The following is a 24,627-nucleotide window of genomic DNA, read 5'->3' on the forward strand; positions in this document are numbered from 1 at the left end:
TATAATTTTTATGACACTTGATTGTTTATGGCTTTAAAAAGCTAGTGGTCCGGCCGAAATAACAACATCTGTAATTAAGTGGCCTAGGCTTAAATATAAACAATCTCTGCAATAAGTACTGTATAGTTGCAATCATCATTTGCACAGAAAAAAATCTCAAATTTATTTGAACTCCACACTCATTCCATCACGCGAAACCCTTAAGGTGTCGCAATACTGGTATGGAATGAGTGATGTATTGCACGTCATTATTGATGACGTTCAATCGAACGAATGATAAAGGGGGCTAAGTTTCGTTGAGCTCCAGGGTATAGCCGCGATTTGTGGGCCATGAAAACTGGCCCAACACTGTGCCTGAAATTTGACCTGTATATGGACCAGAACGCGATCTAGACGATGGCGTATTCGTCATGTCTGGGAAAAATCCAGTTTTTGATAAAATGACGAAAAAGTGGTGTTTTTTATTGCGCAATCGCTATAAAATGAGTTCTCGCCGGAAGCGGTAATAGCGTTAATAGCAACCCAAACACAATTCACCCCCAGGAGACAATTCACGCGCTAGGCAATTCAAATTTGATTTTAAATAATACATATTGCGATTTTATTCCCAAATTAATTAATAATTTCATTTTGCGTTTAACATACGTTTAAGAAAATATTAACAAAACAAACAAAAACAAACAACCGTTAAATTTTATTGTTGTAAATATGCTAACCTGATTACATATCCACTAGCGTCTATGCATATTTACACATAAAAAATAGTTCGCAAGTAAGCAACAAACAATCACATTCAAACGCAAATTATTTAACAAAATATATAAAGCTAAGCTAGAAATCGAAACTTAAATACAATGTCTGCACTAAAAACACAATACCAATAGTGTTTACAATAACACATTCGACATGTACATGTACTTCCAACAACACGCCAACCGCTATTTTCAAAGCGAATGTGTAGAGTAACATTTCAACAATAAAGACAAACTGGAACTGGAGTTTAACTTAGTGCGCAAATTGGAAGTGATTACAGTAATTTATTTTTCAACTTGTCAATCTCCGTAGTATACGTTTAGTTGTGAGATGTTAACGGTTTCCCAAAAAAACATGCCTTCGCTACGAAGTCAAAGTGGGTGGGGAACGAGACTGCTTGTGGATTTCGAGTTGCTGGAAGTTTGTAACGAAGCTGCTTTTGTGCAATATTCAGCGATTTTGCAAGCTGTGTGTTTGAAGTTGGAGATATATATTGCTGACATTAATGATGTTGTGTACGTTCTTGTGACCACTGATCTGCATATGATACCAGTGGGAGAGCATCCCGAATCCCAGTTCCCACATAGTCTGCAACAGATGTTTCCTGGTCGAGTGGTTGGTAAGTTTCATCGTTATACATGCATATTACACATTTAACATTATTTGTGCTATTTTTGACACCCATTTTTCATGCTGATGAACCAACGGTCAGTGCCAGTAGTCCTACTGTCATTGGTCTGTGTGCTTGTTGAAAGTACATGTAGAAAGGGTTGTTTAGCTCCAATAAGCCATGTTGCTCTTTTTTGGATAAAATTTATGGCAGTTGGCTTTTTTATCTTTGTGCAGCAACCTCTGCCGCCTCATTTTTTGAAAACATTAGTCGCACACTGTTCATATTGTGGAAAAATGAGTCGTGCATGTAAAAGTAAGAAAAATGGGTGGTGACTATTCAACAATGTGAAAAAATGAGTCGCGCATTGTTTAAAATACTTAAAATATCAGTCGCAAACATTAGAAAAATGTAAAAAAGTGTCTCACAATGTTGAAAATTGTGAAATATGAGTCGTACAATGTTGAAGGTTGTAAAAAATGAGCCTCGCAATCTAGACAATTATGGAAAAATAAGTAAGGGGACAAAAATTCCACTCGTCTGCTCATATTGACGAGTGAAATCTTTAAAGGACAAGTGAATTTCCCTAAAGTGCTCGTCCTACAGGACGAGAGAAAAAGCTGATGTTAAAATATGTATTTTAGGACCCGTAAATAATTAAATAAAATCATTTTCTTAAAGCATATCTATTCCGAAAGTAGAACGAGAATGAACTGGAAATTGTAATTGTAAATTTCATACAACAGGTGCGCATTGTTATGGGAGACTAAGTCGCGAGTAAATATTGGTGTCAATGTTGACAGGGAAACATCCGACTGCATTCACTGTAAGTATTGATTTTTAAAGCGGGTATATACGATTTTTTATACGTGTTTAATTCTAATATATTGATAAAATATGTTACAATAACACAAAATAGGCAATAAAAATTATACATTAAAGCCCAATTTCATAAAATGCAGCAAAGACAAAATTAGCGCCCCGAGCCGATAGTGACGTACATATTTTCTTACAATAACCGAAGCATTCGTCTTTGTATTAGGATCGGAGATGGTGTTCGTGTGTCGTATAATAGATATCGTTGCAAGAATTCAAATAAACCGTTAAACTAAGTTTAGATGCACATCGTACATGTATGGTATACATGCTGGCGAATTCGGCTGTACAGCCGTTTTCAATTTCAGAATTTAATGTCTGGCTTATTTCGCATTTTTCGACACATGTTCTTCTTAACTTTTATGTTAATTTATATTGAAATATATATATAATAAGTATTTTACACAGTTTATATAAATTCATTAATATTTCACAAAATCGTATATTATTTAATTATTTAACTGCAAAGTACAGTTTATAACTAGTCTGAATTTCGTCCGAAAAATGTCTGACATTTGAGCGTTCTTTAAAGGGATGGGGGGGGTTTGATGTTCAAACATCCCAAACGGAAAGCGCGCAAGCATTAGAAAAAAGTAAAACAGCAGTCTTCATTTATTTATTTTGTGTTCCTCATAAATAACTTATTTCACTGCTCAACATTTCTTTTTTGATCAGCTGGCATGAATAACTGAGTAAGCAGCATTTTAGCAGTGATATAGTAAATTTTATTAGTCATATTAGCCCTTTGCAAACTTTATTTCACACATATTCAAGGACGAGTGCATGTGTTTGCAGGACGAGTGCACATTTAAATGCACTCGTCCTGCAGGACGAGTGCAGTTTAGAAATATTTTTGTCCCCTGTAAGTTGCACACTGTTCAAAATTGTGAACAAATGACTTATGACTGTTGGAAATAGTGAAATTAATTAATTGAGCATTGTTCAAATTTGTGAAAATATGAGTCTCAAACTATTCAAATTTGTGAGAAAAAAAAGTCGCTAACTGTCGAAAAATGTGAAAAAATGAGTTGCACACTTTTTAAAATACTGACCATTTGCATTGCAAATTCCTCTAATTAAAATACTGACCATTTGCGTTGCAAATTCCTCTAATTTTTGCAAAAACAGCTTTCACTATTTATTTAATAAAAATCAGCGTTCTAGATAAGCTGCGTATCAGCGTAATATACGCATGCGAAATATCAAGATACGCTCAATTTATCATTTCCGTGCGTACATTTAAGCAAGCCAATCTGGACTTACGCTAATGCTGTAAATTCTCTGCGCAGTGCCCCAGATAATTATTTAAGAAATAGGGTTTTCACCCATTGATTTGAAAAATAGGGAGATTTCCTTCTTGAAATAGGGTGAAATAATTTATAAAAATGCATACCTTTATATCATTAATGTTTTACTTCTGTGGAAGATGCTCACTTGCACTGATTCAATAAAACTTTAAACTATCATAATTAACTTTAATAAACTGATATTACATAACATCTTTAATCACTGAAACTGTCCTTAATATAAACTTAAAACAAAAAAAAAATCGATAACACGAATGATCATTTGGCTCTTGCTTTCTTGGTTCGAAACAGTTTGCGATCGACTGATATTTTTTTCTTAACAATAGCGGAAGTCTTTCGACCTCTCTTAGACATTTTTATTTTGCATCGTTATAGAAACTGAAAGTACAGCACTTTATAAATACATGCACAATGAGCGACGGATAAGTCAGATTGAAAACGCATGTATGTCGAGGAAAACAATTTGATCACACTTTATTTAACTATGAAATCTAGAACGCAGAGAGTTTGAATAAAGCTTGACTGTTTTCATGCTCCGTCATCCAGGCGCTTGCTTAATAAATACGCGTGACGATAATAATTTCAAAGAGAAAATACCGAAAATGAGCATTTAGCATTTTCGATTGAAGCTATTGTGTTGTACGCATTGAATCTGACGAATTTGCGCACAAATCAAAATGGTTGCGTTTTCAATAGGCATGTTATTGAATTTCTTTGCGTTTTTAGACATTTTAATAGGGTGAAAGACGCAGATACATAGCTTATCTGGGGCACTGATGCGTACATCATAAACAAAAAATATAAACAGCTGATTGTCTTTAGCCAAAAAATGAGGCTGGTTATCGTAAACATTAGAGCTGGTTGTAGAAATAGTTAGCCAGTCAGTATGTATACTCTGTAGCATCTAGATGCATGGTAAATTTAGTATTGATTTTTTAACAGACAGTCAAGCGCTTATGTGTTTATTAAATTACATGAAGTGGTCACCATGGCTTCTTCCAAGCCAACACAAATTACTTCTCAAAGTACAATTGATTCTTTGTGTATGGCAAAAATTGTATCGAGTAATAAAATTGTACTGCCAATACTGAATGATTTAAATTCCTCTGTTTTAAAATCAAAAAGGAACCACTAAAATGCTAATAAACAACTGTTGAAAGTTGGCAAAAAAGTTCTCCGTTGGCCACGGTGGTGGATAATAACGACGAAGATCTTCTTAAATGTAATCTGCCAACAAGTTAAAATAACAAGAAATTAAGAAACCTACTAATATGAAGGAATACACATAGTTAGTGGTTAATTGTGTTGAACATTATTAAAGTAGAGTGTCTGTACCCCGGCTATATTCTTGTTTTACTTTTAGCAAATTACCCTTCAACCAAGGCGAAATTTGACCATTTACCCCTATGCTTTGAAAAGTGGGGGTATTTACCCCCATGGGTACATTTTTTTATCCTATTACCAGCTGAAAATTGATAGTATAACAACGATCGTATAAACTTTACCTTTATACTATCGCTATTTTTTCCGACCTCTATCTTAAGAACACTATATGTTTAAATGTTACGTCATAGCAAATGATGACGTTGAAGTAAACAAACACTTTGAAGTTACTTGGTAAAGTATTAATTCTGTTTTTGAACGATAAATGACCACAAAAAAGGATAAATAGAAAATTATGTGAGTTTTGGATAAAGATCAAGTTTATCATGCTCGGCACGAACCATGTTAGCGGCAAGCCTCGCGCTTCATCGGTTCTAAGCCTCGCATGATAAACTTGATCCAAAACTCACATAATATTCTCTATATCTATAATGCTGAATAATTGAGGTAAAAAAACAAGTCTATTATAAAAAAAAATTCAGTTTAAAGAAATCGTAATTATTTTTTATTTAAAGTTATTTACGGCCATTTCATATGCCTATATTATCATTTTTTTTATTATGATATTGTGTGACAGAGGTCCTAATTTAACGACAACTCTTGTGTTTAAACTGTTAAACAAATTAACAGTATACTATATGCAAAGACTCACACTTGACAAATTAATCATTAAATCTACAATAAATGGGAAGTAAACATTTGTCCCTCTATTTACATTGTTTTTTATCATGATAGAGTTTTTTTTCTCTAACCCGTGATATTAAAGAAAAGATGAAACTGATCAAACAGCAAAGCTCAGTCTTGTATGGTATGAAATTACTGAGGGTGTATATCTCATACACCATCACTCACTTACTAAGGCTCGATTGGTCATTGTTGGCTCGGGTACTACTTACATGTACCCCGGGTAGTATACTTACATGTACCCCGGGTACGGAATATATACTTAAACGTACCCTGTGATATTAGACTGTACCTGAGTTGTATATCCTCCCAAAATCCGATACGCTACTGATTACCGTTAAACGATATTGTTTACCTTAAACAAACTTTTATTTTAAAATTTCTGCATCATGTTGCTTTTTATCCGCACACTTTTTGAAAAGCGTGGGGATATTGATCATATTGTGGGTATCTCCGCCGTCCGTCCGTCCTGGCCTGGCCACTATCTCCTCCTACACCATATGCACTAGAACCTTGAAACTTACACACATGGTAGCTATGAGCATATGTGCGACCCTGCACTATTTGGAATTTTGATCTGACCCCTGGGTCAAAAGTTATGTGGTTGGGCCCGGGCCGGGTCAGAGATTTTCACTCATTTTTTAGGTTATTTTACTATAATTTCTTCATTTCTACACTGATTGTCTTCAAATTGATACCAAACATCTCTTATGACAATACGGTAAATCTCAACTATGCATGGCCCCATTACCAACCCTGGGGGCCCCGCCCACATAGGCCACTCCCACTAAAAATTGCAGTTTTACTATAATTTCTTAATTTCTACACCGATTCACTTCAAATTGATACTGAACCTTTCTTATGACAAAACGGTCAACCTCAGATATGCATGGGCCCCATTACCAACCCTGGGGAACCCCACCCACATAGGCCACGCCCACCCAAAAATGCCTTTTACAATAATTTCTTCATTTCTACAACGATTCACTTCAAATTGATACGGAACCTCGGCCCCATTAACAACCCTGGAGCGCCCCGCCCACATAGGCCACACCCACTAAAAATTGCCTTTTACAATAATTTCTTCATTTCTACACCGATTTACTTCAAATTGATACTGAACCTCTCTTATGACAATACAATCAATCTCAACTATGTATGGCCCCATTACCAACCCTGGGGCAACCCGCCCACATAGGCCACGCCCATCCAAAATTGCCTTTTACTATAATTTCTTCAATTCTACACCAGTTCACTTCTAATTGATAATGAACTTCTCTTATGACAATACGGTCAATCTCAACTATGCATGGCCCCATTACCAACCCTGGGGTGCCCCTGGGTCAAACATGCGGCGTGGGGATACGCGACGGCCTCTGCCGCACCATTTCTAGTTGAGTATGCATGTCTATAATATAAAGGCTGTTTAAAGGAAAATTGACCTAAATGTGAACATAATTAATTTTTACAAATTAGCCGACAAGAACTGATTTAGCATTAAAATTCTCAGTTACGTTTTAGTATATTTATCGTACCCAGGGTACATGTAAGTATACTTAAGAGTACCTGAGGTGCATGTAAGTACATGTAGTACCTGTGCCAACAATGACCAATGGAGCCTTACTAACTGTATAATGATTATATCTCACCAACTACCTTAACCTTGTGTTTATTAACCTGAAATTTATGTAAAATCTGGCTTTTTTACTTTAATTTTTCATTCAATTGATTATGCAATTTTTGACTTATCTCGTGGGAAATTATTTGATTCTTTGGATTTTAATGTATTTTAATGTTGTGTTTGTCATGCATAATTCAGTGTTTTCCAAAAAAAATGAGTAGCCAGTTATATGGGCAGCAACTATGCGGTAAAACAAAAGCATTTGTGACATTTAACTTGATGTATTTGGGAAAAGTAGCCGGCATCTAAATGAAGTCGTTTTAATGCAGGTATTACATTGTAAATATTTATTTATTATTTCGAAGATAACAGTCATTGCAACGTGTTTAGTGAATATTACATCAATAGGCTGGCATGAAAAGTAGCTCCTTTTGAAGCACAAACTGCATCCAAGAATATATCATGGCTGACCCGGTTTGATGAGGCCTGTTTTTGATAATAATTAATTACTATTTTTACTTCCGTGTTCATAATCTTTACGGGCGCCATGCTGGAAATAGTCCGTTTCCCACAATACATTTACAGCGTTGACACACTGGGTCTATACCGGGAAAAACCACGCGTCTGACGTCATCCCGCCGAAATTTTCATTGGGCAATTCATATGTAAACGTCATTGTATTCGCAAAAAGGCGGTAAACTTTAAAAGCCAGACATTGAGGGCAAAGCGCGAAAGTAAAATGTCTCGGATATTGGGAAAAAAACGCGCGTGTTAGTCAGTTAAATAGTTACTTAGTTAGTTACTTATTTTGTTTAAAGTTCATAAATTTATATTGAAAAGTGTAAGGCAATAATAACTTAAACAGACTAATGCACAATGTGACCAACGGACTGTCAGATTACTAACGGTAAGAAAACATGCAGTTTATTGTCAATATTGACAAAAATCTTCGCAGATTTATTGGCTTTGCGTAATGCCCCTTTTCGCACTGTTTTCAGAAACTTGTGTTTACAATCACACTCGCATATGGAAATATCATGAATATCAGTGACATGAACGCCTGTGAATGTCTTTGCTGCAACTAGTTTAGTGGAGTGTAACATATATTATGCGCATGCGCTTCGATTGTTTTATTACAGGTTACGCATGCGCAATTAATTTCCTTCTATATTACATATAAAATAGTTGAAGTTCGATATCAATTTTTACCATGATCAAGCGCATACCCACTATATCATCATACATCATTGGAAAGATTAATGCATAATCTTTTGAAAAAAATGCATGTCATTAAATTCTATACGCGCAAACTCAAAATATTTACCTTAGAATAGGCAAACCGGTTTTGACAGCTGTGCAGACAACCATTTTGGGCTCAAATAGTATGACCTACTTTCGAAGCCGGGAACCATCAACACAAAAAGTAGAGCACAAAAATGGCTTATTTTCTTATTGCTTACAAATATACCTTCAAGTTGATACCAAAACCAACCATTTGCAATGTATTTTACAAATCCTAGGCAGCATGCACTCAACAATGTGTGCTAAGTATCAAACTGACTGCATGTAACCCTAAAAACAGGAGTTCCGGTTTGGGGTTATGTGACCTTTAAGAGAACCCAACCCCTTCAAATTTAAATTAAAGGCACTTTTCCCACAGGTATAATCTGTTTTGAGAAAGATCACAAAGTTCCGGTACAATGACACACAGATTAATTCATAAAAGTTGCCGTTGAAAGCGCCATGCGTAACAGCGTTTCGCGTCAAGAATTAAGGTAGAAAAGCCAAACTCGGTTACATCATACATGCAGCACTTAGACTCCATACAAGGCATGTCTTTCGATTCTAATAGGCAAAGCTTATCTTACATATGGCTTAATAAGTGAAAAAAATCATCAATGGCAATATTTGTGCATCAAAGCAGGTTTTGAACTGGATTCGAACAAACTTTTTATATTTTTTTTGCACATTTTAGGTAAAATCCATGTAGAAGCAGCAATGCTGATGTCATTTGACCCAACAAAAGGGCTCGCTTGCATGGAAAAACAACACACTTGGCTTCCTGACTAAAAAAAGTCATCGTCAGACATGAGCTTTAAGTCTTTTGTCACACCTGGACCTATGATTCCTCGGCTCGAGTTCCGTCTAGGGCAGGCTCCGGAAAGTGTCAGTCTGGCCCGGGTGCTCAATTCCGTGTAATCTGAGAAAACAAAAAAGGTTTTTTGTGCGCATTTGCCCATTACGGTGCCAACTAATGTAAGTTAGATACAATTAGAGTAAGCTTTCAATAGTCTTTCTCGCTTTATTTGCTGCAAATGGTTAATTCACCACGCCGGCATCACATTGTCGGGCACACCGGCAAAGTTATCGCCACAAAGTTTGGTTTCAGAGCTGCAGTCAATGTAAAACACACAAATTTCCTAATTTTGGTGACAAAAGTGTGCCAGGATATCAAAGAAATCATTTTACAATAGATTTAATTGAAAATAACGGCGTACTAACCTGCAAAGACACCGATCCTCTCGACACGACTGGGCGAGTGTTGAGGGCCGTCTCCGAATCAGTCACACTGTACAGTTTTTGATGGCCTGTCACTTCAGCCGGACTTGTAAACCAATTGGACGACAGTTCAGGCAGAGCTATAGACCCATTTCGACACCGCCTACAAATGCACACTTAGGTTTACGCATAATATTAAGGTCACTTAAATACAGATTCCCTGGTGTTTTTCATGCAGGGTCTATCGCAACAACATTCTTCCAGGAAAGAAAGCATAATATTATTATCATTTTTGTGTTTTCAGCTGAATACTTGATTTTACTTGAACTCAGCGAGATATCCAAACAGGTAAAATAAGGCAAAGTAGTGTTATTCTGAGTAGATCTGCCTGAATGGGTTGAAGGCGAAGGCGGATAGAAGTGTAGGTCCAAAATTGGCGGGCATTTTTAACAGAAAAAGGCTCAAAAAGTAAACAATAATAATAAATACAGATGAAATAAAGACATGCATTAGGTTCATTATTGAGATTGATGCAAATTAATGTCAAAATGGCACTGAAAAACAATACCGGGTGTTTAAGTAGTCTTAGAATATGTCTCCGGAACAGGTTTCGGTGTGATTTTCCAGCATTTACCCCCCTTATGACCCCAAGTGCAACAGCCCAATTGCAAACAGCCCTTATTTGGGTCAAAATGACATCTGGCAGTTATGTTTTGCAATACAGAGAGTTTTTGATGGTCAAATGTCAAAATTCTGGCAGACGACTAACTTGGTCGGATGTGCTTAAAGGTTACGCATGCGCAATTAATTTCCTTCTATATTACATATAAAATAGTTGAAGTTCGATATCAATTTTTACCATGATCAAGCGCATACCCACTATATCATCATACATCATTGGAAAGATTAATGCATAATCTTTTGAAAAAAATGCATGTCATTAAATTCTATACGCGCAAACTCAAAATATTTACCTTAGAATAGGCAAACCGGTTTTGACAGCTGTGCAGACAACCATTTTGGGCTCAAATAGTATGACCTACTTTCGAAGCCGGGAACCATCAACACAAAAAGTAGAGCACAAAAATGGCTTATTTTCTTATTGCTTACAAATATACCTTCAAGTTGATACCAAAACCAACCATTTGCAATGTATTTTACAAATCCTAGGCAGCATGCACTCAACAATGTGTGCTAAGTATCAAACTGACTGCATGTAACCCTAAAAACAGGAGTTCCGGTTTGGGGTTATGTGACCTACATGCGGTATTGGCAGCCATTTAAAGAAATGTGAAAACAACACATTAATCTTACTTGTTCTCGTTCTAATTAATAGAATTTTTCAACAGCTTGGTCGAGTATCGAGGTAAATAAATTTAAATGCGTTTGCATATAAACTGAATACCGTATGAAACGTGTAGATGATGCTTTTCTGCATTTATTAACGACTGCAATTGTTTGTGAAATAATATTGTTTTTTACTGTTATAAAATTGTGTATTTCTAATATTTGGGTATAATACGTGTGTCTGGATATATTAGATATATTATATGGTTGTTTTATATTGTGCATATACAATGAATAACTTATGAGGGCTTAGTGTGACGATTCAGAATACAGTTTGGATCCTGATGAGACGCCATGGTTTGTGGCGTCTCATAAAGTGCAAATATTTCAAGGGAGACGACTGTTATAAGTTTCTGATCAGCACAAATTACACAATTAACTCCCTTTCTTTGCGGGCTCCATGAAAATGCTATGTCCACGTATAAAACTGTTTTACAGTGTGAAGACCCTACATAAAAATGCTGATTTTTTTCTTACGTGGTATCTTGCGACACACATTTTCAAGTCTATTTCATTACATTTGGCATATATATTAATTAAAATGGCATCGTATGAACAAGTCGTCATAGTATATAAGCAACATTGAAGCATAATATACATTCATCTATTATTATTTGGGCACAAATAATTTTACCGTATGAAGACCCTACATAAAAATGCTGATTTTGTTCTTACTTGGTACCTGGCGACACACATTTTCAAGTCTATTTCATTAAATTTAGCATAGATATATATAAAAATGGCATCGTATGAACCAGTAGTCATAGTATAAGCAACATGGAAGCCTAATATGCATTCATCTATTATCATTTGGGCACAAATAATAATACCGTGTCAAGATCCTACATAAAAATGCCGATTTTTTTCTTATTTGGTACCTGGCGACACACATTTTCAAGTCTATTTCATTAAAGTTGGCATAGATATTTATAAAAATGGCATCGTATGAACCAGTAGTCAAAGTATAAGCAACATTGAAGCCTAATATGCATTCATCTATGATTATTTGGGCACAAACAATTTTACTGTGTGAAAGCCCTACATAAAAATGCTGATTTTTTTCTTACTTGGTATCTGGCAACACACATTTTCAAGTCTGTTTCATTAAATTTGGCATCTATATTAATAAAAATGGCATTGTATGAACATGTCGTCATAGTATAAGCATAGAAGCATAATACGCATTCATCTATTATAATTTGGGCTCATACAATTTTACCGTGTTAGCACCATATATCAAGTTGCAGATTTTTTAAATATTCGCCACATACCCACGGGCATTTTCATTAATATCTCAGAAAAAAAGACGTATAAATTAATACACATGGCATCTAAAGAACATTTTATCATAGTTAAACATGGTTCCCAGCCAACCTGGAAATCAGGGAAAACTGGAAAAAGACTATTTTTTTCCAGTCAGGGAAAAGTCAGGGAATTTGGAAAGTTTGTGAAATCAGGGAAAAATCAGGGAATTTTGTTTGGTCAGACTTTCCCGACTTGTGTCGAGAAGTCTATACAATTTAAACAGCAAATCATTTCCTCTGCATATCTATCATGACTTTGTAGTATACGTGTAGCTTAGTTATGTCTGCAACTGCTATTTATTCAGGGTGTCTAAAACAAGAAATAGGTCAAAATCATGATCCTGGAAGTTTTATTTTCCATCAGGGAAAAATCAGGGAATTTTGTTCATACAAAAAGCTGGGATTCCTGTTAAAGCAATATAGAGGCATGAAATGCATTTTTCTGTTATATGTCCACAAATAATTCCACTTAGTGATGACCCAGCTTGAATATGAAGATTTGTTGAATTATTATTGCTAACCGACATACATTTTTAGTAGTACATCAGGATTCAATACCTATACCTTAGTGAAAATGGCATCGGAAGAACATTTGTTCATTGTACTAGATAGAATGATACATTATATCTATCCATCTTATACTTTATTGCAGTTTCAGTAATATTTGGTCTATAAATGATTTCAACATGATATAATTATTAATCATTGCTAGGAAATGTTTATATATGAAACAAAAATTAAAAAAGACGTTCTTTTCCCCCATTTATGTATATATATATATATCTATGTATACATCTTTTGTTGCAAACAGTTATGCAACATGTGTCAGAAAACACCCAGGACAAATATATGGACGGAATGATTTTTTCACTTATGTGAGTGTATGTTGGCTGCACTTCACACGATACAGTCATTGTAGTTTAATTGAAAAACGCATCTTACAATGTGAGATGAGTTCTGGGTTCAAGCCCCAGCAGTGGCCTATCATGTGTGATATGTAGAGCCCATTATGATTAAATATACACAGTTATCTATTTAAACAATTCAATTAAATATAAGGAATAATGTTAAAGGGGAATTGCTGCTTAACCATTTTTGGGATTGTATTGTAATTTTTTGCCAAATTTGACATTGAATAACAGGGTTTATATACATCCCAAGCATAACTGTTTCTAAATTTAAAAAAAAAACAAGTCGAAGTGTGCAGAATATCAAAAATTTGAAACTTTCTGATGTCTAAAAGTCATTAAATGCCACTTAAAGTTTACATTTTTTTGTACAAAATGACCCATTTTGTGCTGTTCATTATTGGTTAATGTTTTACGCTGTCAGGTCCAAAAGCGCACATTCTGTAGCTTGTTTGGACCATAATCTATAATGCGGCCAAGTTTCAGCAGATTCGGCCCAGTGGTTCTGACTTTATACGCCGTGCCTAGCTTTTAATGAGTATTACTCACTGACTTATGCATATGAGCTCGGCTGTTTTCGGAGAATACCTGAGGTATTCTCATAGCCAGCTCATCGTGTCGTGTCATGTCTTTTCGCCTTCTGGCGTCAGCCATGCTAAAACCTTAACATTGACCCATTGTACCCACAATTTTCGTACCCACATTTTTTTTCGTAACCAAAGTTTTCGTACCCACATTTGTTTAGTACCAAAAATTTGTGTTCCCGCATTTTCTTACCCAATATTTTCGAACCCACATTTTTTTAGTTCCCACTCATTCCATCCCGCGAAACCCTTAAGGTGTCGCAACTCTAGTACTTTGATTTTAATGTGTGAAAAAGAAGCACCGGAAATAGATATCTTTCACAATTAAATGGTGCAACAAACCTCTACAGTAATGAGTCAGGGGTTCTGTGCTGTAATGCATATCACGCAAACTGTACTCGGTATTGCTCCCTGTTATGTAGTTTGTACTGCGAAGCATTTCATTAACGTCAATATATAACATATGCTAAAATTGTAGAAGGCGCATATTAATATTAAATAAATATCATAATTTAATTATAACAAATAGTGTAATGCATAAATAACAATAGTATTATACACACTGTAAGCGCGTTGAATCAAATATAATTCCCCAACAATAATGTATTTTCGGGCCTTCAACAAATTGTACCAATTATGCTCTTCATAAATATTTAGATAGGGGAATATATATTGTATAGCACATGTAACCAACATAGTTTTTAGCATATACATTAACGGAGTATGCTTCGAATAATACGTTTTTAAATGTAAGATGATATTTTAAAAATAAATATCAATACATGTTTTCAAGGGTAAATAGTTCGTGTCCTCGCTGTCCTTTATCTTCATTGTTAGTGTGTCCAGTCAGTTCGCTTCCATTCTGTTCAAGTCCCAAGTGGTAGTCATTGTGTCCAAGTTGGTGGGATCCTCACTATTTGTGGGAAGCCTTCACTATTTTATCAGTCAGCTTGGAACGTTAGTATTCGTTGGTACGGCCTCAATGTAGCATGAACAAATTTCATTAAACATAAAATCAAACTAAAAGATATCATATAACACGCTCTCATTAATTCTCAATAAAAATACTTTGCATGAAATTGGTATCCCATTCGGAGATCCTACGTGTGTTGTCCTCACTCTGCACCGCATGCAAGTATGTGTGCATGCTTTGTGTGTGTGTGTGTGTGTGTTTGTGTGTGTGTGTGTGTGTGTGTGCGCGCGCGCGCGCGTGTGTGTGTGTGTGTGTGTGTGTGTGTGTGTGTGTGTGTGCGCGCGCGCGCGCGTGCGTGCGTGCGTGCGTGCGTGTGTGCGTGTGTGTGTGTGCGTGTCTGTATTCCTAACATGCCGAGGTAATTCATTGAAAAACACACCCACGTACTGAGGTACCAAAAACTACCGAGGTACTTTTTCCCGTTACCTCGGAACGTGTACCTCGCCAAACGCTTGTCATTACCATATTCCACATTTTCGGCTCGTTTCCACGGGTACCTCGAAATAACGTTGTAGTACTTTTGTGTGTGTCAGAGTGTGAACCCACACACTTGACGTTCATCTCTGATATTTGGTTGGTTTCTGTGGTTCCCGTCTTGAAAAGCGGGAACAGAATAGCACCAACAGGGAACCATCGTACCAAAACCGACAAACTCCTCACAGCAGTTACTTCCCTTAGGCATGAGCCCGGTCATAAATCCGAGGTAGGAGCACACACCTACTGTTTTCAGACTCAAGTTTTTACATTTTTTTCTTACAAAAAAGGATCCTGTTTTCAGTGTTTCTAGTGTGTTATATTTAATAATATAACATTATCTTCTACAGTGGTGTAGATTCCAGCTGATGTCAGTGGATTTATTAATAAAATAAGAAAATGAGGACAACGCCCAAGAAGAAAGTGGTTAATAAGGTGAACAAATGTGATTATTTACTCTTTTTGAAAGATTTCATTAGAACTGGTTCATGTATCACTGAAGTATATGTTATTTCAGTTGTGCATATTGTTCCAATCTTAATATAGAGTGCTTATATGAGGACTCGGCAAGTAAAGTTATTTTTATATTGTCATATATTTTCGTGAACCAATGAAACTGTCAACAGTGCTGACAATAGTTGATGAATTGAAATAAAGTGATATAAAATAGATATTTGCTATTATTTACAATTATCATGAATGATTTTAATCACGAGAGTGGAGTTTTTTCTACATGTACTTCATGATGACCATAATGTTGATTGACTGAAATGTGTCAATATAAATTATTGTTAACATTATTGTGAACAAAGAATGAAAGATTGGCTCCAACTTGTTTCACGCAACGAAGTTTGTGGCGACAACTTTTTTTTATCCGGTGAAACCCCTGTGCTTTTATATTTTGTATGTATTATCATCTACAAAGGTTTCTAAACTTAAACCCCTGTGTATATGCTTACTTAAGGTAATAGTGATATAGCACTACTGGTATTCCTAGAAACGGTGCTTATGTAAATAGCGAGTCTGTATAACAGTGAAATGCATTACAAGAGGTAAAAACAAAAGTATGATGTATCAATTAAGATTGTCATTATATTTTGTTTAAAACTATTTATTTTTCAGTTTCCTGGGCCACGTAATTTGATTTGTTTTTATTATTCGGCGTTCATTGATATGCATCTATTTAAAATGTATTCTTTACTATTAAGTAACAGCACTATAATAAGCGTATTGCGTGTATAATTTATAAGCACGTGCTCATAGCCAGGTGCATTTCGACATATTGCAAAATTTTATTTCAGAAAAAGCTCGTACACATGTCGAGGCCATGCCCCATCTGTAGCCTGCAAGGTATCACGACGCTGTATGCGAGGGTCAGCGACTGCCTGACTCCGCCGCAGCGTACAGGTCAGCAACCGCGTCCGGGTCTGCTGCCGGTTACGGTTTGGCCAACCCACTGCCGCCACCACGCCCAGAAGAGAGCTCTTCGGAGGACGAGCAGACACTGAACACCTTCCTCACCCGGGAGTGCTGTCTCAGCCTCGGCCCGCATTCCCGCGTCATGCTTGGTCGTTAAAGCTGTAAGTAACGAAGATAAAAAATATTATAAAAATATAAATATATTATACATTTTGAATACTTAGGAATTATATTAATCAGTTGTAAGTAAAATTGTATGCAATTTCAAGCTGTAGCATAGAATATCATTCAATAACATTTGTTACAGTTTCGATTGTGGAAGAATTCATCATGCACGCGGCCACGTGCTGTCGGGGGCAGTACAACGTGGCGAAGCGTCTGGAGTCCAAGATGAAGCTGAACCGCTTCCTGGCCCTGAGCGGGTAGACTGAGGGGGCCATGTTGGCGGACATACTGGTGTGAGGAGGACACATGGAGGTCCATGACAACTACCTAACCAAGACCTACCAGCCAGGAACAGTTCGATCCGCCCTGACAGTGGTTTGGGCCTTCTTGAAGTGGGCCGGGGACAGAAAGCATGCACCAGCACCAACGGTGGAGGAAGTAAGCTTAGACATAGGATTTGATTTGATTATGAATATGTATGCATTTAGATAAACGATGCATTATTCTCGAACCGCACCATTTACAATTAATAATCCTTTAACGGGTCAAGATATCGCAAAAGTAGCAACGGATTCGGGTTCAACGTGACAACATCATATAGATTTCACTATCTTATTGTTTTATTTCGATAGAATTTAAGGTTTCCACTGGTAGTTTTTTAATGTGTTTTGAAGTTCTGTCAAAAGGGTGCTTAATGCTTTTTTTGCAAAACAAGATAATTATAGTGATTATAACTTTTTTTTAATTCTTTTTTTCAAAAATTTAAACAAAATTTGTAACAAAACTATAAACTGTTAATGTTTTTAAAAAAAACAACATTATAAATGTTTTTTGTTGTTTTTTGTATTATTAAAACAAAAACAGTTTATAGTTTTATTTAAAATTTTTTTTTTTAATTTCAAGCGTAAATAAAAAAGTTATAATCACTTAAATTATGTTTTGCATTAAGCACACTTTTAAGTACTCGTTTTTTGTTTAGTTTACATGAATTAACTTTGTACTCTTTTCCGACGGCTACTTATTCAGCTGAATGTTTTTCAGGCCGATTGCACTATCCATGGCTGCCTGTCAGCCACACGCGTAGCTCTGCCCTCCGCCGCCGCCCCGGAGCAGCAACCACAGCGTGAGGAAACGATGGTAAGCTTTACAGAGAATCAAACACGATTAACGATTAACATTCTCAGATGATGACGACACCATAGGGAAATGTACAATAAGCTGCTGATTTAATTATTTATATAATCAATTCGCATTGCAGATTTCTTTACAAATATCGAATGTATTTTCTTACACGTGTTTTATTTATTTTTAACAGTACGATGAAACAGATGGGCATGATTTCACGCATCATAGCGACGACGACAAAAATGTCCCTATGCCGTCGGTCGCCGCCCTGGAACCTGACCCTGACACTGACACTCAGGCCCTAGACTTGGAGACCAGCCTGACGGATTCCCTGGTAAGCTTAACAATGCTTAAACACGATTTACAATGATAAGATACATGAATGTACGATAAGCCAATTATTTGTTTACTTATATAATCTTTACGCTTTTCAGCTTTCTTAAAATATACGAAAATACATATTTACACGTATTATGTCTATTTTCTATAGGGGGAAATCAGAGATGCCCAGGGTGCACTGGATGATGCCCAGTATTTCCAAAGGCAGGAGAGCGAGTGCAAGTCATCATCATCCTCATCGGTACCGATCCGTGTCGTGTCCAGGAAGAGGCTGCGACAGGTGTCCTCCAGTGACGAGGAGGACTCATACACAACCACGACCACGTCGCGCATCAGCACGGGGAGCAGCCGCCATAGAGTCTCGGATGACGAGACTCGCGAGATATTGCACGTTTTTGCTGATGAGATTGCGAAGTATGTTGACACGGGTAAAACCGTGTCCATCTTAGATGTACGTGAGAAGCGTACACCTAAGATAGCTGCGCTCTCAGAAAAACAACTCCGTGAGAAACTACGAAATATTGTGAAAAATATCAAGTTACGAAAGTCTTATATAGTTGCTTATCCGTGAGCTCACATTACCCGTGTCGGCTGACAATACTGGTTTTTGTACCCAGGAAACTGTTGTATATATTTTTTTGGATATGTTCTCGTTGTATTAATGTATTTCTGTGCCAAGAACTCGTTTTACCCAGGAATGTGACTTTATTATGTTGTACATATTGGTACTACTGGTTCTACTTACCCTACCCAGGTAAATTACTTGATTTATTGTTATATATAATCAATATATACGCATGCATAATTAGTACTGGTTCTGCCCAGGGTTTTTTGTCTGAAATTATTAAAATAATACACACATCAGTGTATTAATATTACAGACACTTACTTGTTGTTATCAATATTGCCTAGGGATAAGCGAAAAGACTTCAAACACAAAAGTGCGAACGAACTTACAATATTATTTAAGGGCTGAATGTATCCGATAATTCATACCAAAAGCTTGATCCGCGACAATAAATGACTGATTGACTGAATAAGTGACTGAGTGAGTGACTTTGTGATTGAGTGACTGACTTTGAGTGAGGTAGTGATTGAGTGAGTAAGGTAGTGAGGAAGTGAAGGAGTGACTGACTGAGTGATCGAGTGACTGACTAAATGTGTGAGTGACTGACTGACTGAATGAGTGAGTAAGTTACTAACTTGCTCACTCATTCAGTCAGTCATTTATTTCAACAATGTATAACACCAAATAAGGCAATACAATTAAAACACACCTATTGCAACAAGTTATGTTATCATTATATATTATTGTGGTCCTTGTGTTAATAGACAGACTGAGCCTAAATTATGGCCCCAAGCTTAAACAGATTCAAGCAAAAGAAGTTCGCTAGTTGGGAGGATCCTAAAAAACGATTTTTATTTTTCAACTTTTCTTGAATATTTTTTCGATTTATTGTTAAATTCACCATGATCTACTCAAATAATATTAAATATTAGGCAGTGGCTAGTCGTACGGCTCCGTACGGCTAGACAAGAGGCTAGCCGTACGGCTCTGTACGTAAAGCCTTTCCTATGGAGATTGTCTAGCCGTACGGCTTATAAAGTATAGAATTGTCATTCAGTGTTGTTAATCAGTAAAAAGTTTGTTTTAGCTCATAAAAGTTTAAACATTATTCATCTGTTACGGCTTCCTTGTAATACGGTTGCTTACTATTTGATTCTTTAATTAGTCGACGTTCCTAAGTAAGGTGTGAAAAACTGTTTTAAAGGGACTGTTCAACAGATTAAAGCGTCGTTCGACGCGAATTGATATTTTGGGAAACTACAAGGATTGCTTATATAGCTAAAAAATACCTCCGGCTTTGACGTGAGCGTGGATGATAGAGTGGTAAAAACGAGAGACATTTTACTCCAAGCTTCCATGACTCTAGGGGTCAGTGGTTCTAGCCCTGTGGAGATTTACGTTTTTTCTTCTTTTTTTAAATTGTATTCTTATTTTTTACTGGAGATTTTTAGTTCAAATGTTTAAATATATCAATATAAAGCATTTAAAGCAGTAAATGACAAGCTTTAAAGGGGCCTTTTCACAGATTTTGGCATATTTTGAAGTTTGTCATTAAATGCTTTATATTGATAAATGTAAACATTGGATCTTAAAAGCTCCAGTAAAAAAATAAGAATAAAATTTAAAAAAGGAAAAAAAAGTAGCCGGTACCAGGGCTCGAACCAGTGACCCCCGGAGTCCTGGAGTAAGTCTGAAGTAAAAACGCAGTAGCCCTCTCGGCTTTTCCGCCTGGTATGCACAGTATGTTATACCTTATATAAGCAATCTTCGTAGTTTCGTAAATTTAAACGACAACAACAGAACTCTCCATATTATTCAATCGTTTCTCGTTGCAACGCTTTATAATTTGTAGGTTTTCAAATCGTCAAAGGATACAAATAATGGCTATATTGGACTATGGTAAATGTTCAGTAATACTGTTTCCTCACAAATATCATAACTAAAACGAAAATTTGCGAATCTGAAACAACATTTTTCAATTTTGTCAATTTACCAAACCGTGAAAAGATCCCTTTTATACATGCCAAAATCTGTTGGACGGCCCCTTTAATGAGTTGCAGCATCGATATTATGAAATTCAATGACGGCAGCCGTGAAAGGTAGTTCTCAGAAATTGAGTTACACAAATAATTTAATTCGGTTTCTAATTTGATTCTTTAATTAGTCGACGTTCCTATGTAAGGCGTGAAAACTGTTTAGTTGCGGCATCGATATTATGAAATTCAATGAAGGCAGCCGTCAAAGGTAGTTCTCTGAAATTGAGTTACACGAATAATTTAATTATCTTTTAGACAATTGATAAATAGATGGTTTCATACAAGCAATATATCAGTTCACTGAAAATGGCCGTGTCTTTAACTGTTGGGAAAAAATTCTCCTCTTATGGTGCATTAACAGGCAAAATTGAACAGTACCAGCGTTCAAATTGTGTACAGTTTTACAGGAGTTAGAAACTAGATGTGTGTGCTGCGACCTGTGTCTCGGCTGGTTCCATTACCATTGTGCAGCAATATCGGATACTCCTAAAATGTTCTAGATAAAGGGTATAGATTGTCTGATACACGCTTGAATACGTTTTTACGACTTTAAGTTCAAACGATGCACATTCTCGATGTCAAAAAGTTGTACTTTACTAAAGATCTTAAAACTAGATGCGTTTGCATTACGATCTGTCTCTGACAAATGTATGATTCTGTAAATAATGTGAGTCGCGTTCTGAGAAAACTGGGCTAAATGCATGTGCGTAAAGTGTCGTCCCAGATAAGCCTAAGCAGTCCGCACATGCTAATCAGCGACGACACTTACCGCTTTTATGGTATCCGTGATTAGCCTGTGCGGACTGCACAGGCTAATCTAGGATGGCACTTTACGCACATACATTAAGCCCAGTTTTCTCAAAACGCGGCTCATGTATTATTTCTTTAAAGTGACATGTCATTTAAGATATGAGCAACTTCATTTGTCACACAAGCGAACAACAAAGACACGGATAAGGCTGTGTATTCACACTGTATAATCAGCGGCTTTGTTGCCGCTGCATCATTAATAGACTTTACACATCAAAAAGCAATCATTTTAGTTCCGTTGATTTATTTGTTTGCATAGTCGACATTACATTTCGTGAAATGGTGCCTCATATTGTGAAAATAGGGTATATAACTTCATGTTGTATTTGCTTTTGTCAAGTGCTATAAAATCATGTTTATTTGTTTTCGTTCTATTATGCTTTTTAAAATTTCTGTAAATTTACGTTTCCATTTGTCTTTTATCGTTTTATCCTTTTCACGTTAAGTTTCCTTTTATTTGTTTTGTTATAAACGTTTCTCATTGTGATGTCGCAATTTTCATTAACTTAGTTAATATTATTTACTATATATTTATTGTATACATTTGATATTTGCATTTACAATACGTATTTATATACTCCATAACTGTGATTTCTATTGATTGCTGTAATTGTTGTTTGGCGGAATAAATTTACATTTATATATCTCCCTTGTTTACACTCTTTATATACTATGCACGTATCGGATTTCCAACCACGACGAAACATAAACCAGATTGCAAATTCCGTGACGACGACTACACGAACTAGTCTAAAGGCTAGAAATTTCGGAATCTGCACGTAGATCAATAATTAATCAATATATTTATGTGTCATAACAGCTGTACGGTTAGACAATCTCCATAGGAAAGGCTATACGTACAGAGCAGTACGGCTACCCTCTTGTCTAGCCGTACGGGGCCGTACGACTAGCCACTGCCTAAATATTAATATATTTCGAGAAAAACTCACAATATGTTCTCAAAAGGGCATTTTTAGGCCCAAAAACCACCTTAAGAACGCACGTGACGCGCTTAATAACCCTCCCTGACCCCCCGGGCTTACTCCCGGGCCAACACCTTCCTAAATATACCAAATATTCCAGATCTAGACATGAGAAATTTAAAAAAAGTACATTGTATTATGGTAAAAAAATGGACACAGCGCCTGAGGGTAGGTCACGTTGACCCCCTTAGCCTTTCCCCGGGCCAATATTTAGGTCAAAGTTTTTATTTTTTCCGGTCCGGCATACAAATATAATAATCGTGCCAAGTTTCAAGAATATAAGTCAAGAAATGGTCGACTTTGGTCACTTTAAACCGTATAAAGAGCACAAAACACACAAACATCTCATTGTATTTGAGGGTACCCCTGTTTGACACGCCCTTTCCTGGCCCCAAATGGTCACACAACCATATATCTGGTATCGTCAGGTCCGGTGAACGTATATCTATCCATATATACCATATTCTGGCATTAAATATCACGTTTAGTAGTTTTAACAATTCTTATTGTATAAAAATGAGGTGAAAAAAGCCAAAAAAAAGGTCTATCAGCTCCCCGCGGAACACAAACTGTTATATCTGTATAATGCTTTAAAAATCCTGCCTGATTTTTAAAGACCTTTTCAACGGTATATATGGTTACACGGTACTCTGTTGGTAAATAGTGCCTAATAGTGGTGTATATTCTCACTTTTAGTGCTTTGTAATCCAAAAATAGTGGCTCCAGCACGTTATAACTCGTGTAGCACGTTTATTTGTTTGGCCGATTTTTAATTTTCAAGTGTCTATTTGTTGGAAATTTAGTTATCTTTCCGTCAATATTAATTAATGTCAGTTAAATTGCGAAATAAAATCACCAGACATTGCCAAACACCCCGCTGTCTAAAAAACACAATAAAAATCGGAGTTCTCAAGGCCCACAACTTCATTATTACCCCCCCCCCACTTACCCCCGGGCATATTACAGGGGCTTGTAGAGAGTTACACCCTGCATCTACACACCCAAAATAAGGGGTCTAGCTTTGAACACTAAGAAGAAAAAAAAATTCATCAAAAAACAGAAAATAACAACATTTAATTCAGAACTCATTGCGCCAAGGGCCATAACTTTTGAACGGAAGGTTCGATCATCAAAAATCTTTCAGACCCTGACGCGCGCTGTCAGGACCTTTCCTACAATGCCCATATAATGACCATAAACTGAGCCTGAATTATGGCCACTAGCTTAAACCGATTCAAGCCAAAGAAGTTCGCTAGTTGGGAGGATCCTAGTACATAGGATAAAGTCTGATTATTGTTTTTTAATTAGGGGGGTGGATTTTGGGGTTCGAGTCGTGGGTTGGCTGATGTTGTTTGGCCATGTTTAGAACTTAGGGAAACTTGGTAAATGGAATCAAAACTAGGGTCCCATCCCTGAAACTTGTGTGTGTGTCCATACTGAGGTAAATATACCACGGGACAATTGTGACATACTATAAGTGTGCTGTGTGTGTGTGTGTCCATACTGAGGTAAATACCACGGGACGATTGCGATAGACGTCTGCAGTCGAAATTGAATTTTAAACTTATAATAACCGTTCACTATACGCAACTAGTGTCATTGACGATATTTGAATTTCTTATATATATATATATATATATATATATATATATATATATATATATATATATATATATATATATATATATTCATTCATAACAATTTACTACTGTAAATGATGTTCTATGCACTCGAAGTGTCACATGAACAATTCTTTACAATTATGAAATTAAAAATTCGCTTATAAAACCCGTAAAGCAATCACTTTATAAATACTTCCGGAGCGTACGTAAACATTAACGAATCATCAGACACCTATT

The 24,627-nt window shown here is 36.3% G+C and overlaps 1 protein-coding gene across 1 annotated transcript; it reads left to right on the plus strand.

Moving 5' to 3' along the window:
* Window positions 1-16,711: 16,711 nt before the first annotated feature.
* LOC127840338 (uncharacterized) lies at window positions 16,712-18,942 on the plus strand. Its single transcript, XM_052368745.1, has 5 exons — window positions 16,712-16,903; window positions 17,050-17,345; window positions 17,949-18,044; window positions 18,223-18,366; window positions 18,523-18,942. The coding sequence occupies exons 2-5, from the start codon at window positions 17,214-17,216 to the stop codon at window positions 18,940-18,942; spliced, it is 792 nt and encodes a 263-aa protein (XP_052224705.1). The 5' UTR covers window positions 16,712-16,903; window positions 17,050-17,213.
* Window positions 18,943-24,627: the final 5,685 nt, after the last annotated feature.

Source organism: Dreissena polymorpha, chromosome 8, assembly GCF_020536995.1.
Source record: "Dreissena polymorpha isolate Duluth1 chromosome 8, UMN_Dpol_1.0, whole genome shotgun sequence".
Lineage (NCBI taxonomy): Eukaryota > Metazoa > Mollusca > Bivalvia > Myida > Dreissenidae > Dreissena > Dreissena polymorpha.